Source organism: Lissotriton vulgaris, chromosome 11 (assembly GCF_964263255.1).
Source record: "Lissotriton vulgaris chromosome 11, aLisVul1.2, whole genome shotgun sequence".
In the NCBI taxonomy this organism is placed as follows: Eukaryota; Metazoa; Chordata; class Amphibia; order Caudata; family Salamandridae; genus Lissotriton; species Lissotriton vulgaris.
Genome location: NC_141699.1, coordinates 300,474,839 through 300,490,462, shown reverse-complemented (window position 1 = coordinate 300,490,462; position 15,624 = coordinate 300,474,839). Strand labels below are relative to the sequence as shown.

The 15,624-nt window shown below is 49.3% G+C and overlaps 1 protein-coding gene across 1 annotated transcript in view; it reads left to right on the top strand.

Moving 5' to 3' along the window:
* The first annotated feature begins 2,752 nt into the window (after positions 1 to 2,752).
* Positions 2,753 to 15,624, top strand: part of TESC (tescalcin) — a 269,377-nt gene continuing 256,505 nt past the window's right edge. Inside the window, exon 1 of the mRNA XM_086943266.1 lies at positions 2,753 to 2,976. Within this exon, the coding sequence (XP_086799392.1) occupies positions 2,919 to 2,976 (58 nt within the window). The 5' untranslated portion in view covers positions 2,753 to 2,918. The remainder of the gene's footprint in view (positions 2,977 to 15,624) is intronic.

Sequence of the window (15,624 nt, the reverse complement as noted above, 5' to 3'; positions counted from 1 at the left end):
TTTGCTTGTGGTCAAGAGACGCGTGGCAATGACATGGGAAGGCGCGGCTGGGCCTACGGCTGCGCTATGGCTCAAGGATTTGGTGTATTGCCCGGACAACCTAGTATTATATGCTGAGGAACTCCCTGCCTCTTCTCGGCCTGATTACATTTGGGAGCCTCTCCTACGGTACCTACGCTCTGTTGAGCACAATGAGTCCCCCGACTAAGGCGGAATGTTGAGCATGTAATTCCTCTGTTTACATGTACGATAACTCACCATGATACGTAGATTGTACCTCAGATACTGCAGATTGATATATGCATAATTGCCATGGGTCGTTATGGTTGTTTTTTTATTTACATGTGCTGTTTGATTCTTTCTTTGTCACTGCATATGCTTCAATAAAAACTCTTTTAAAAATGTGATTTATTCATTCCTAAAATACTTCTTTGGTTGATCACATCAACCATAAAAGAGCGCCGTAAATATTCTACAATAACATGCATATAAAAAACATCTCCATTGAATACAAAATAAAAGTCCAATATACAATCAAAACAGGTTAAAAGGAAACCTAGTACATGGTTACAGTACTCAGTCGGGTCTTGATCGCCTGGACAATAGGGCCGCTTGTAAAAAACTAACCACAGCAAATAAGAAATGTTCATTGAGAAGCATCTGCAGGTACATAAGGACAGGTCGTACTTGAATAAAATTCAGAGATTTCAACAATGGTACAGAAACTGCTTTCTGGATCTACTATAATATTCACAGAACATGACACAGTGCAGGGTGTCCTGCAGAGACCTATTGTCGCAGCTTCATGACATCCTGCAACCAGGATGAACCCTTCCACATGGTGAGGCCAGGGGATGATGTAATTGGTTAAGTCGAACCCTGGCCAAAAGAAACCCATCCCGCCTGTTAGATACCTGGAGTAAATAATGCTCCATGCCCTGGGCAGCCTTTGAATGCTTGTGTCCCCTCACCAAGGGTTTTATCAATTCAGCCTCTTCTCTGACTAGTGATGCCCGCTCAAAAAACAACACCTTTACTTCTTGCAGCTCTCGAGGCAACAGTGAAAGGGATGTTGATTATATATCTTCTCTACCTAGTGAGGCAAAAGCTGCCTTAGCGTAGGCCAGCCAGCAGTGGTGGCGAGCACAGGTAAGCACAATGTGGCAGGCAGGATGAGAGAGGGGGAAGTTGACAGACGACGGGATAGGTATAATTAAAATAAGTAAATAACATCTATTCCGTCGTCTGTCGGCTTCCACCCTGGCGCGCCCTGCTCCACCCCGCCTCACTGCGCTTAACTGTGCTGGCCAACGCTGCTAGCCAGGGGATTCCATGTGCGGCATCGAGGGACAGTCAATCGGAGAGAATCAGACTGCTCCTTTTTCCAGATTGTTATCCAATAAAAGTAGAGGGCTAGGGGCGACTATATTGGCTTGGTAACTAATTCCGAGTTCTGCATGAACTGAAAAGGCTGGAGTACATTGAGATTCCTAGGCAAGTTGCCTTAGAAACTGATTTCTTGAATTGTGCCAGTCTTTGCATACCCCCAAATCTCACTACTGTACCGAATCTGGGACACACATTTAGGGCCAGATGTAGGTAATTCCGATTTACCTACTCTTAAATACCGAATCATACCAATAGTTTTATGTATTTCTTCAGGATTGCATGAATTGGTTTGTGTTCTGGAAAATTAAATATATCAAAAATATGTTATTTATTTATAACACACGAACAGACTAATTTTTGACTAGCAAGATATCCTAGGGAAACGGTGTAGTCTTGTGGTTAGAGCTGTGGACCTCAAAGCCGGGGAACCGGGTTCGAGTCTCGGCAAATCACTTAATCTCCCCGTGCCTAACAAAAATGAATGTCTCCGTCTGTAACGAAACTGGTGCTCATGTAAAGCGCTCCGATACCCGATGTCTCGGGTCTAGTTCGCGCTATATAAAAGTCGTGACGTAATAGCTATTGAATGGAGAGCCAGACCATGCCCTTTAAAGCAATATTATTCTGAGTAAACACAAAGTGTGAAAGCGAGGTGACATTAAAAAAGCAAGAAAGTAGACAAGTTTCCCTTTATGTCTTAAACCCTCTCAGTCATAATAGAGGCATGCCCCTAAGGTGAATGCAACTTTCCTGCAGCTCTGGCCTGGATAGTGACTACGTCCTTGTATGTGTCCATGGATGCAATATCTATTCGTTGCTTTAATGGTTATTCTATGGTTTCCACCAGTAGAGGAAGAGACGCAAGAGGTGCCCTGTAGTAGAACTGGTACCACTCTAGAGATACATGTTTTTCCATCACTCAGATGTCCCTCAGTACAAAGCTATGAGGAAGGTAAAGAAGAGAAAAAAAGCAAGTGCATGACTTGAACATTTGGAGATGTATATATATATGTATGTAAGTAACAAAGGCATAATTACTTTGTGTTCCCCAATGACTATAGGGATTCTCAAGCAAAGTCCCAAAATGGTCTGCTATTTGTAATGAAAGGTACATATAGATGAAAGTAGAGTTGTGTCCAGGTCCAGGTGCCCCTACAGAGGCCATTCGTAATTGCTCAGGTGGAATTCCATGCGGGCCTCCCCCGGCTGACTGAGGGGAGGGCGCGGCTCAGGTGGCATAGCTGGGAGCTGCACCAGTGCAGTGTCGCAAGAGCAAGCTTGTTTGGGCGAGCTCCAACACGACCGGCTCTTGGACCCAGGAGACAGCGGGCGCCGCATCTCTTATAATGAGCGCTGGGGCTTCCTGGAGTCCTGGGCTGCTTCAAGCAGAGCGGGAGGACCGAAGGGAGCGCTCTTGGGCTGCGCCGGCTGCCACCCTCGGACTGCCGGCATCCTGTCCTCGGACTGCCCCTCCCTGCCCACCTGAACTCCAGGACCTTGGACTGCCCTCCCAGGGACTGCGGACTGAGATGGGCGCCTCCCACACCCTGCCCGTGGAGGTCGAGGAGCTCGTGAACAAGACAGGATGTGAGTATTTCTACACTTCACAGAACTTACCCTGCTGCTCGCCGGGGGCAGGGAGGGTGCCTTTTAAAAGTACAATAATAGAGATATGTGGTGGATCTCGCCTATTTTAAAGGACGCTTATGAGTACCTAGTGCTTTCATTGTAGGACGAGCTGCAAATTAATTCAAGGTAATCAACGTACATTGTGAAATATTACAAAACATATTAGCGCATTTCTAATCGTTTCTAAGCGTTCCAATTCCGGGTGGAATTGGGTCAAATGGTGGTAAAGTGGCATGTCCAAGAAAACACAGTTTGTTCGTGTAATGAAGGCTGGAGGGTTAGAAATCTGCCCTGCTGGTACCTCAACCTACACTATCCTTTTTAGAACATAAGTGCATACTCTTTAAGGTGACCAGAATCTGGAGAGGCGGCGATTCTAGGTCAGGGGGCCGGGACAAACCTTGTACTCTTCTGTCGCCTCCATAAGCCGTATCCTTATATTTGCTGAAGTGTCTGTGTAAAGCTCTCAAATGCCTAATTCCAAGCGCTCCCGGTTTTTTTTGGTATCGGACCCGGAAAAGAGCGAGTTAAAGTGATGTGTCTGAGATCACACGGAGCAGTCGAGTGAGGAGGACGCCGGGGTTAGAAGTGGTATCAGGCCCTGGCTCTGATGGCTGCACCTGATAGAAATAAAATGGGTTTGACGGTCACTGTAAGTTAGCCGATCTCAGAAGTGGGCTTATGGACAGGTTACCGCTTACCCAGCCATCCACACCAAAAAACCTACATCCTGACCCTGACTCCGGTTGCCTCTCCATACTTTGGCCCTGTGTGAAAGAAGCAGCCTCAGGTAACCCCTCCAGTAAGTAACCCGCCACTGAGCAGGTACCAGGGAGGAGGCACGCCCCGGCAGCGCCGTCTCATCCCAAGAGGGCACACAGCCTGCCTGTTCGTTTGTTTGTCTCCACCTTACAGTCTGCGGCGGGAGAAGTGCTGCCTGCCCGGGCTTCGACATCAACAACTTTAGTGGTTTATGTTCCGCTTTCTGATGGAGGCACTTCGCCGCATGCGTGTTTATGTGCGTGACTTCGAACTGCCTCAGTTTAAGGATGCACGTCACTTGCAACCCTGCTTCTTGTAAACAGGAGCGCAGATGGGTGTGTGTGTGTGTACTGTGTGGATGGCCATCCCTCGGGGTCCTTTGGGTCTTGCGGGCCCCGGATGAGGATTTTTAGAGCAGCAGGTTTCACAGCGCTTAAGTGTCTTGGTAATGCTGCTGCGCTGCTCGTCAGTAGATATTTATGAAGGTCTTGCGCCACTTTTGCGTCACTTTTAAAATGGGAAAAAGTGACGCACCGGTGGCGCAAGGCCTTCATAAATGACTCATCGAAGTCAACATATTTGTATTTATAAAGTGCGAACATAGCTGCAATGGATCACTCTACATCAGTTGGGGATTTACACATTTGCATTTCACAACGGAATTGTATATATAATTTTTTACATATTTACAATTTTAGATAAAAGGAGATTTAACCAGAATCACACAATTTATAGCCAAGTGCAGGGCCTGTGGTAAAAATAACTGCCTCTGGCAGGCGCAACTTAGCCACTAGAACACCCTCCTGTAGTAATTTGGTTAACTACATCTCGGAGACACAGGGGCAGATTTACAAGCCCCTTGCGCCTCTTTTGCGTCACTTTTCCCATGTATAAAATGACGCAAAAGTGGCGCATGTGCCTTGTAAATTAGCCCCTCAGAGTATTAGACCATGTTATCATCCACCACACTGCTAGGCGCTTCGTCCCATAACAGAACCTCGGTGGACATCACACGCGATATGGAAAAACTTCCACACATAAGATCAAATGAAAAACAACACACTTCCAAGCACACGCCATGCACAGTGTAGCATTCTACCATCAAGCTGGTCAGCGCCCCACTTAGGGTAGTTAGCGCTATGTAATTGCTGCAACGCGATACAGTACAATTGGTGTACTTATCGGTCCTACTCCTTATCTGTAGCCATGGACTGCACAACACAAACTTGTGTTAAAACCTGCACAGGGCCGGAGCTTCATGTGCACAGGCACCGGCAGTTCGTGCAAGGGTTGGTGGTTCAATGGTGGACCTGTGCGGTCCAGCCTGTCACCAGAAACCAGGAAGTGTAAAATGCAGAGTGGTCCAGAATCCCACCAGTGCACGCTCTCTTATGCTCGTGTTTCTGATTATGGGCAGTTACAACACCTGATTTTAGGTCTGCTGTCTGGTCTTAGGCCCTCTGCTGCTGTCTTGCCAGGTGTAAGACCGCCAATGTATGGGGCTGGTATTTCACTGGTTTCTAGGCCTGCTTTAAAGAGTGCGCCTGTCATCAGAAACATAGGATACAGCTAAGGAGCCAATCCTGTAGCTCCCGGAACACGTTGGCGCTGCTGTGCTGTCATCGGAAGCAGCCAATCCCAGAAGAGCGACCTGAATTCGACAGGCCACTCTAGCAAAGGGCACCCAGGTATACGCGGTTCCTGTTCGTCCATTATTTTCATATAAAATGTCCGTTGACACCATAATGCAGGGATTAACAACAGAAAAGACCATCTTAAACCTGGAGGATCTTATAGAAACCATAAGTTCTCCCAGTAACTCGTAAAGTCACAGGGTAAAGTTCTGGGGAAGGAAGGGTTAAAACGTAGTCAGTCTCGTAGGGCCGGTCACCCCAGGTGGCCTGTAAGCGGGTGGCACGTGAAGCTCTACACACACTGTTCTCGCCTCCTGATCATGAACAAGGTGCCAGGGTTGACGCTATGCCAGGCATGGAGGCAGGCAGGGAACATGGCATGGCATTTTCCGAGGCTTCTGTACAGCTCCGAGCTGTGCGCGCTGCTACCCAGGGAGGCTGGTCCCTGCGGGGCTGTCTTGGCCAGCCGCCCTCGGATACACCCACTGCTGTGTACTCGGGAAGGTGACATTAAGGCAGGGATTGGCACAGATACGTGTTGATGCAGTGTGGAGAGAACGGAAAGTGGCTGCTCAGGGAGGGGAAACAAGTGGGGGGGGGGGGGCTGAGATGGAAACGGGCTGACTCTTGAGAGGTACCAGCTGGTCTGATGGTGTGTCATAGAGGGCGCCGAGCTTTAAGTGCCAGAGGCTCCTGTTCTGTGGGTGGGGTTGGGCCTTATCCTATGGAAGGCAGAGAGCTTTGTCCTAAGTGCTAGGGGTCCTGTTTTGTGGGTGTGGCTGGGCTTATTCTACTGATGTCAGAGAGGTCTGTCCTAAGTGCAGTGGTTCCTGTTCTGTGGGTGGCGCCGAGCACTGAGTGCCTGTGGTTCCTGTTCCGTGGGTGGGGCTGGTCCTTATTCTATGAATGTCAGAGAATTATGTCCCAAGTGCCAGGGGTCCTGTTCTGTGGGTGGGGCTGAGCTTTATTCTATGGATGCATAGAGTTGTGTCCTAAGTGCCAGTGGTTCCTGTTCTGTGGGTGGGGCTGGTCCTTATTCTATCGATGCCAGAGAGTTCTGTCCTAAGTGCCAGTGGTTCCTGTTCTGTGGGTGGGGCTGGTCCTTATTCTATAGATGCCAGAGAGTTCTGTCCTAAGTGCCAGCGGTTCCTGTTCTGTGGGTGGGGCTGGGCCTTATTCTATGGATTTCAGAGAATCCTGTCCCAAGTGTCAGAGGGTCATGTTCTGTGGGTGGGGCTGAGCTTCAGTCTATGGATGCAGAGAGTTTTGTCCTAAGTGCCAGTGGTTCCTGTTCTATGGGGTTGGGTTGAGATTTGTTCTATGGATGCCAGAGAGTTCTGGCCTAAGTGCCAGGAGGTCCTGTTCTGTGGGTGGCGCCGAGCTTTGCTTGCCATTGGTTCCTGTTCTGTAGGTGGGGCTGGCCCTCATTCTATGGATGCCAGAGAGTTTTGTCCTAAGTGCCAGCGGCTCCTGTTCTGTGGTTGGGGCTTGACCTTATTTTATGGATGTCAGAGAATTCTGTCCCAAGTGTCACAGGGCCAAGTTCTGTGGGTGGGGCTGAGCATTATTCTATGGGTGCAGAGAGTTTTGCCCTAAATACCAGTGGTTCCTGTTCTGTGGGGTTGGGTTGAGATTTATTCTATGGATGCCAGAGAGTTCTGTCCTAAGTGCCAGGGGTCCTGTTCTGTGGGTGGGGCTGGGCCTTATTATATGGTTCTCTAATACAAGAGAGGGACCCCACAGCCCAAAAGGGTAGGGTACCCGAAGACAAGTGTCAAAAAGAAATTCCCTTTTGGGTGCAACTATATCATAGAAACACTTTCTAGCCACAACAACTCATTCAAACAGGAGCAAAAAGGAAACATTAATTAAAATTAGACAGTTTATTCAGTTGAATTTGTTAAAAGGCTTACCATTTCTTGTCAGCAGACACAGTTAAAAACTACCCAATAAAATATCATTACAATATACAATCAATTATCACAGGTGGGAAGCAGAGCTGAAGGAATAGATGGATCCTATTAGCATGAGGTAGGTACAGTAGCCACACTTGTAATCTCACTCTGATATAAGACTAGTTTTTTCAATCAGAGTTGTTGTCACCAAGAATTAAAGTACTTCAACTCAAAAGGGGCATTGACGCGTTTCGGTGGAGGGTCACACCCTGTTACTGAGAGCAGACATTTTCTGTGCGAGTGGATAACACTTTTGGTGGCCAAGGGTCTGATTATGTGGCTGGGAGAGCCCATCTTCTGTGGGAGAGGGTGACACTCTTGATGGCAGAGGGTCCCGTTATGTGGCTGAGAGAGGTCCTCTTCTTTGGAAATGTGTGACACTGTTGGTGCCACAGGGCCCTCTTCTGTGGGAGTGGGTGACACCATTAATGGCACGGCCCTCTTCTGTGGGAGTGGGTGACACCATTAATGGCACGGGCCATCTTCTGTGAGAGTGGGTGACACCATTAATGGCACGGTCCCTCTTCTGTGGGAGTGGGTGACACCATTAATGGCACGGTCCCTCTTCTGTGGGAGTGGGTGACACCATTAATGGCATGGGCCCTCTTCTGTTGCCATGGGCCCTCTTCTGTGGGCGTGGGTGACACCATTAATAGCACAGGCCCCCTTCTGTTGGCATGGGCCCTCTTCTGTTGGAGTGGGTGACACCATCAATGGCAAAGATCCCTCTTCTGTGGGAGTGGATGACACCATTAATGGCACGGGCCCTCTTCTAATGCCATGGGCCCTCTTCTGTGGGAGTGGGTGACACCATTAATAGCACAGGTCCCTCTTCTGTTGGCACGGGCCCACTACTGTGGGATTGGGTGACACCATTAATGGCACAGGCCCTCTTCTGTGGGAGTGGGTGGCACCATTAATGGCACAGGCCCTGTTCTGTGGGAGTGGGTGACACTATTAATGGCACGGGCCATCTTCTGTGGGTGACACCATTAATGGCACGGGCCATCTTCTGTGGGAGTGGGTGACACCATTAATGGCACGGCCCTCTTCTGTGGGAGTGGGTGACACCATTAATGGCATGGTCCCTCTTCTGTGGGAGTGGGTGACACCATTAATGGCACGGCCCTCTTCTGTGGGAGTGGGTGACACCATTAATGGCATGGTCCCTCTTCTGTGGGAGTGGGTGACACCATTAATGGCACGGGCCATCTTCTGTGAGAGTGGGTGACACCATTTATGGCACGGGCCCTCTTCTGTGGGAGTGGGTGACACCCTTGGTGGCACAGGGCCCTCTTCTGTGGGTGTGGGTGACACCATTAATGGCACAGATCCCTCTTCTGTGGGAGTGGGTGACACCATTTATGGCATGGGCCCTCTTCTGTGGGAGTCGTGACACCCTTGGTGGCACAGGGCCCTCTTCTGTGGGTGTGGGTGACACTAATAATGGCACAGGGCCCTCTTCTGTGGGTGTGGGTGACACCATTAATGGCACAGATCCCTTTTCTGTGGGAGTGGGTGACACCATTAATGGCACAGATCCCTCTTCTGTGGGAGTGGGTGACACCATTAATGGCACAGATCCCTCTTCTGTGGGAGTGGGTGACACCATTAATGGCACGGGCCCTCTTCTGTGGGATTGGGTGACACCCTTGGGGGCACAGGGCCCTCTTCTGTGGGTGTGGGTAACACCATTAATGGCACAGATCCCTCTTCTGTGGGAGTGGGTGACACCATTAATGGCACGGGCCCTCTTCTGTGGGAGTGGGTGACACCCTAGGTGGCACAGGGCCCTCTTCTGTGTGTGTGGGTGACACCAATAATGGCACAGCCCTCTTCTGTGGGATTGGGTGACACCCTTGGTGTGGCACAGGGCCCTCTTCTGTTGGAGTGGGTGACACCATTAATGGCACGTCCCCCTTCTGTGGGATTGGGTGACACCCTTGGTGGCACAGGGCCGTCTTCTGTGGGAGTGGGTGACACCATTAATGGCACGGGCCCTCTTCTGTGTGAGTGGGTGACACCATTAATGGCACAGGACCCTCTTCTGTTGGCACGGGCCCTCTTCTGTGGGATTGGGTGACACCGTTGGTGGAGAAGTGTGGCTCAATGGTTAGAGCGGCAGACCCTGATGCAGAGGTCTAGCCCGGGTCCCGGGTGCAATTCCCCGCCTCGGCGGGTCTTGGGTTCAAAATTCCACAGACCTGATATTTCTCGCCTCGGTGCCTATTCCAATCATGGAGTCCCACTCTGCAACTCTGGGCAATAACTTGCTTAATCTCCACAACGGCCCCCACAACGCTAAGGATGCCTGGCCTCCACCTTGGGGGTGCCCGGGAGTGGACGCCTCACAGGGAAAGCCAGGATGGGTTCCACAGCAGTATTCGTACAGGCGCCTTGAGACCCTTGCGGGTGAGTAGTGCGCTATACAAGTATCAATTTACATTTACAGGGCCCTCTTCTGTGGGAGTGGGTGACACCATTAATGGCACGGCCCTCCTCTGTGGGAGTGGGTGACGCCATTAATGGCACAGGCCCTCTTCTGTTGCCATGGGCCCTCCTCTGTGGGAGTGGGTGACATCATTAAGGGCACGGGCCCTCTTCTGTGGGAGTGGGTGACATCATTAATGGCACAGGACCCTCTTCTGTTGGCATGGGCCCTCTTCTGTGGGATTGGGTGACGCTATTGGTGCAGAGGGTCTCATGATGCTGCTGACAGTCGCCCTCTTGTGTGGGAGCGGATGGCACTGTTGGTGGTACAGGGTTGTCTTCTGTGAGAGAGGGTGACACTGTTGGTGCAGAGGGTGTCCTCATGCTGCTGAGAGACACCCTCTTGTGTGGGAGTGGATGGCACTGTTGGTGGCACAGATGTGTTCTGCAGGAGACTGCCCGGTGCCCTCGGATGGACGCTCCGGCCCTGTAAGGGCCCGTGGCGTGGAGGGGTCTGATTTTCCTGGGTGTTTGAGATGCGCACAGCAGCTGGCCTGTGCTCCCTGCCCGGCGCCCTGTGCTCCCTGCCCGGCGCCCTGTGCTCCATGCCCTGTGCTCCTCGGTTTGAGCACGCCACCCCCACATTCAGCAGCTTTCACTAAATCCCTGCTACCTTCTGTGTTATTATCATAACGTGTATTTATAGTGCGCGCTCGTCCCTCCCTCTCACACCACCTAGGCGAATATTTACCAAAAAAACAGATATATGTGTTTCGTCTTCCCATCCGTCAAACGATCTCATGCCGGCTTTCCATCTGCCTTTTCTTGTTCTTTTATCTTTTCCCCTGCCTCTTCGTCTCTCACCCTGTATGATCCCTTCTGTCTCTTCTCCACTGCAGCATTTACCTTTCTCTCTCCAAATTACCATGTTTGTTCCACTCCCTCTCTCCCTGAATCACTCTTGCTTCACCCCTTGTGGTTGTTTCCAATCGTCTCCCCCATCTTTTTCGTATCACACCTGCCTCTCTCCTTTTCAATACCATCATTTTCTCTCGCTCCATCTGTCTCAGATTCTTTCTGTCGCTTTCCCCCTCTCCCGCAACTCTGACCTCTCTTCTTTCTTACTTAATCTCATACCACTTTCCTTGCCCTTTCCCCTACTTTATTTGTCTCACCACACTTACAAGTGTGTCTTTGCATATCTGCCTCCTCTCCCACTGTCTCCATCTCTCACTGCCACCCTCTCTTTGATCTCTTCTCCCTTTCCGTAGCACCAGCCCTACTATCTCTTCCATCTACCACATCTCTATGATCTCACTACTGCCTTCTCTATGATCTCTTCCATCTCTCACTACTGCCATCTCTATGATCTCTTCCATCTCTCAGACCCGCCATTTCTATGACCTCTTCCATCTCTCACTACCACCTTCTCTTTGATCGCTTCTCCCTCTCCCTAGCACCATCCCTACTATCTCTACCATCTACCACTAACATCTCTATGATCTCACTACTGCCATCTCTATGATCTCTTCTATCTCTCCCTCATGCCATGTCTAAGATCTCTTCTCTCTCTCACTCCCCTTCTTCACCTCTCCATCTCAAATGATCTGTGTCTTTGCTCAGTGCCTTTCTCCATCTTACTTTCCTTCATTACCTCTTTTGATTTGCTCACTTTCAGCACCTCACTCTATAACTCCCTTTGTGTTGCTTTGTCACTTCAGTGCCATATGATCTCTCCAGCCTCTTTCATTTTCAATCTCTCTTGGTATCCCATCTCTCCTTAACCTTTCTCTTCATTCTTTGATGTCATTACATTTCACTGCGCTCCTAGGAAGATCCCAGGCTGTGTCCGCATCATAACTGCTATTACCCTACACTGAGTTGGTCGTGGATTCCCACCTCAAACGGCCCAAGCAAATACATCACCTCTTCTGTGACAATTTTCTATTTCTCTGCCTTCTCTATCAACCCCTGCCGCTGAACGTGTCTCAGCATGTTCTTCAGCTGTTCCAGGTGTCCTTCCTGAAGTCGGTGCACAGTGGTACATTTTCAAGATTAATTGTAGCACTGCCATTTTTGCAGAGCTTTTCCCGTGCCGCCTCTGGCAAGTGGCTGGAGCCTCTCTGGAGTAAGAAGGTCCATGCACATGCTGCGACATCTCTTAGGGCTGGCCAGTATCCATCATTTCTAACAATGCTGGTTAGACATTCCAAATAGCCCACCCGCTCAAGTGTATCATCCGTCCTGAAGAAGGGCATGAACCAGATTTTGTAGTCAGATTTAATTTTCTAAAATTGATCCAGAAAGACAGGTGTTTACGTTTGGGGATACTAAACTAGACCAGGATGTGGACTTTGAGATGTTTTAATCATTTGGAATGGGAGCATCACTTAGGTGAGTGAGCTTTGACCTTCTGTGGTTGCACCAGTTCTTTGGGGGACTTGTTCTAGTGTCATATCATGCACAGAAACGTGGACATACAATGTTGTAGCACTGATGATCTTTCTTTGCGTTTTAAAGTAGGGCCGTGGAGCTGCATTGCCTGCTTGGCCAGGAATGCTGAGAAAAGATGCACGTTCCTCTGCGAGACCTGCTGGCTCTTTGGCAATATGGTATATCTATCAGGCCAGTGCAGAAAATTCAGACTTTATTAGAGTCACAAAAACACTGCTTCAGTAGTTTTCTTTTGATTGTACAAGCAAGTTATAATTTAGGGGAGGTAATCACTCAAGTGTTTCCAAAACCACCAATACCAGCAAGTCCCATATTGTCCAAAAGGGCCAAAGTATCCTGTAGGGCCTGTAATTTTCAGCGATCCAATAGTGTTCAGAAAGTCCTTTTGCATCCATAAGGGCTTGCGATGTCCCCTACGGATAATGGCCTCCGGTAGGCCCTGTGGTCTCCAACCCGTCCCATGGTTACCAGCACAAACAACATTTCCTGCAAATCCCAGCAGGCTGTGTTTTGTTCTGGCTGCGCCATCATCTCAAGCATGGCTTGCGGCTTCGTGAAGATCCCTCGTCTTTCGCAATCTGGGAGATTGTCAGCAAGCTTGGTGGCCTCTTTCAAATGCCATCATGCCCACCAGAGGTGGGCACTTCCGAAAGATCCCAGTATCTCCCAAAGACAGTGTGGCCTCCAGTATGCCCTATAATGGCTCCAGGTTTTGTGGTACCAGCTCTCTTCTGGTAGTCCATAACAAGGGCAGTGGTCTTCCGCAGCCTTGTCGTCTGGAGTGAGGCCTCATGGTATCCAGCATGCCCCGTGGTCTACTGTAGCCTTATGATCACTAGTAGACCAACTGGATTCCAGCAAGCTCCCCCATTTAGTAACTTTGTGGTGTGAGGTATTAATTATTCAGTTACTTATACTCAGGGCACAAGTCCTAAAAAACAAAGTGGGGGGGACGCTGACATCACAACAGGAAGTGATGTCACGAAAGGTGGCTTGCACCATCAGACTCATTGCCTCCCCTCGTTCACCCCTTAGCAAATGGAGCCACACATTCACTCTTTGGCCTCTCTGGTGCGAGATCCGCCCCAGAGAGGCCAACGAGTGAATGTGTGGCTCCATTTGCTCCAGTTATCGAGTTCCCGGTTAAATATGTGGCGGGACGCCGTGGTACCTCGACTCGAGCCCTGCGTTATACTCATGCCGGTTTCTTCTTAAAACTATCCATAAATATGTACCACCGAGAGCTGCATGTTTGGACTGTCACTGAAAGCAGGCCTCTTTTTCGGGAACTAATTTTGTAATACAGTTTGAACTTGTCCGTCTTAAAAAGTAATTCTGCTAATGTATGTCCGTCCAGAGCTGTTGCACGCGCTCCACTGTCACCGCACTCTCGGGTCTCGTGGGCGGGCCCGGTGAAGAGAGCGAGCGGGAGAAAGAATGCAGCCTGGCCGCATTTCTGAGGTGTCCCTTACCTTCCCCATTCACTCTCTCATCTCTGAGGACGTATCGGCGAAGGGCGGCAACGCCTGTCCCTGCGAGCAAATGTATCTCCCGAAACCTGTTTCAGACTCAGTCACTATAAATTGTCAATCTCCGCATCTGAAGAGCCGTGCACGTTCTTCTCAGCGCGCCTGCGCACATGCTATCTTTAAATCAGACAGAAAAGGGCACATATGCATCCCCTCATGTTGGGTCGGTGTTGTAATTATAATAACACGGTGCAGCGTCTACACCACAATATAAGTGTCTCTTGGCGCTTTAATGATAGGGAAAGTAATAAATAGTTATTTCCTAGGGTCCCGCACCAACAACACCAAATGCAGTTCACACTATAAAAGATACACGCTCTTTCGACATGTTTACTAAGCAGGGCACCAACAAGCGTATCACTGTCAATCTCACACTCTTTGACAAGCCTTGGGCACTCCTGCTGCAACCCATATACAAAGCACAATGCCTCCCGCATGGCGCATATTATAGCCATAGGCACTGGAATTATGCGCTTGTGCAGCCTGGCTCTTCTCAATTCAATATGGATTTTCCGCATTAGCCTGTAGGTCAGCTTTGCGACCAGAGCCCCCAAACCATCCCAACTACAGCAGCCAGTCCTGTGAAAGTTGATGTGACCCTAGGCCTAGGCAGTATAGTTCTTGCACTAGGGGACATCCTCGTCTCATGTCGCACTATTCCTCAGCTCTATACATTGTGCCTGCTCGCACAATGCTCACACTTCCTTTGCTCACCAGTGGTGGAGGGTGCAGTGTCTTCTCTTGCACACGAATGCAGGAGAGGGCTGTCCCCCTTCTTGTTTATCTTTTTCTGAGGAGTCGGGTGGAAATCTAAATCGGGAAAGAGAAAGGAGGCGGTGCGAGACATCTCTTCTAGGCGCTGCAGGCGGTTCTCGGTTGGCTTCCCGATAGATGTACTAATTGCTCTAAATGCATTTGCCATCGATCTGCATTGCAGTGCCCCTCTCCGAGCCTGTGCCAGAATGAAATGCCAGGCACTCCCGGGAAGCCCGGGCTGCTGCAATCAATTCAGTCTGCGTCGTAGAAACGGGAGAGGCAGCCAATAAGAGCCCGTCTGATAATGGTTAGGCTAAACTGGCGCGAGGCCAATAAAAAGGCAAAGAAGGCTGAAGAAAACTCCTGTGATTGCTGTCTCTTTCTGTCCACCGTCATGCCATGCCCATTCCACTGTCTCTTCCACCGAGCGGGCCTCTGTGGTTGTGTGTCCAAAAACAGAGGTCTCTAAGGTCGACCAGCACTTGCATCCACTCCAGAAGACACAACAAATGACCAACGGGAGCACACATAGGGAAAAATAGGTTTACGATCCTTCGCACCACACCTGCTTGCCTCGGCAACATGTCCGATACTGTGACGTTGATTTAAGTGCAAGTTAATGTAATAAAAAAAAAAAAAATATATATATATATATATATATATATATATATATATATATATGTATATATATCAATATCTGGTTGAAACATCTCCACACGGAGAAAAGACATTAGTACCACTCCTTCAAGGCCTGCAGGGCACCTCGTCCAGTGTGCTTCATACATCACACTTTCATGAGAACGTAAATAAACCAGTAGGCTGAAAAACCTAACTTATTTCAAAATATGCAACAATATTTTTAACTGTACTCCCTGACTACAGTTGTGCTCGCCTTGTCCCCCTCTACCATCTTTTCGTCTTCCTTCCCTTCTCTCCTTGTGGTATCTTAACCCCCCTCCCCCACACTCTTAAAGTCTCCCCTCCATTGTTTTATCTCATCCTCTCCCTTTCTCTAGTTGAATAAAAGACGGAAGCAAAAGCAAATACATAGGTTGTGTGAGCAATGAAGATATATATATATATAAA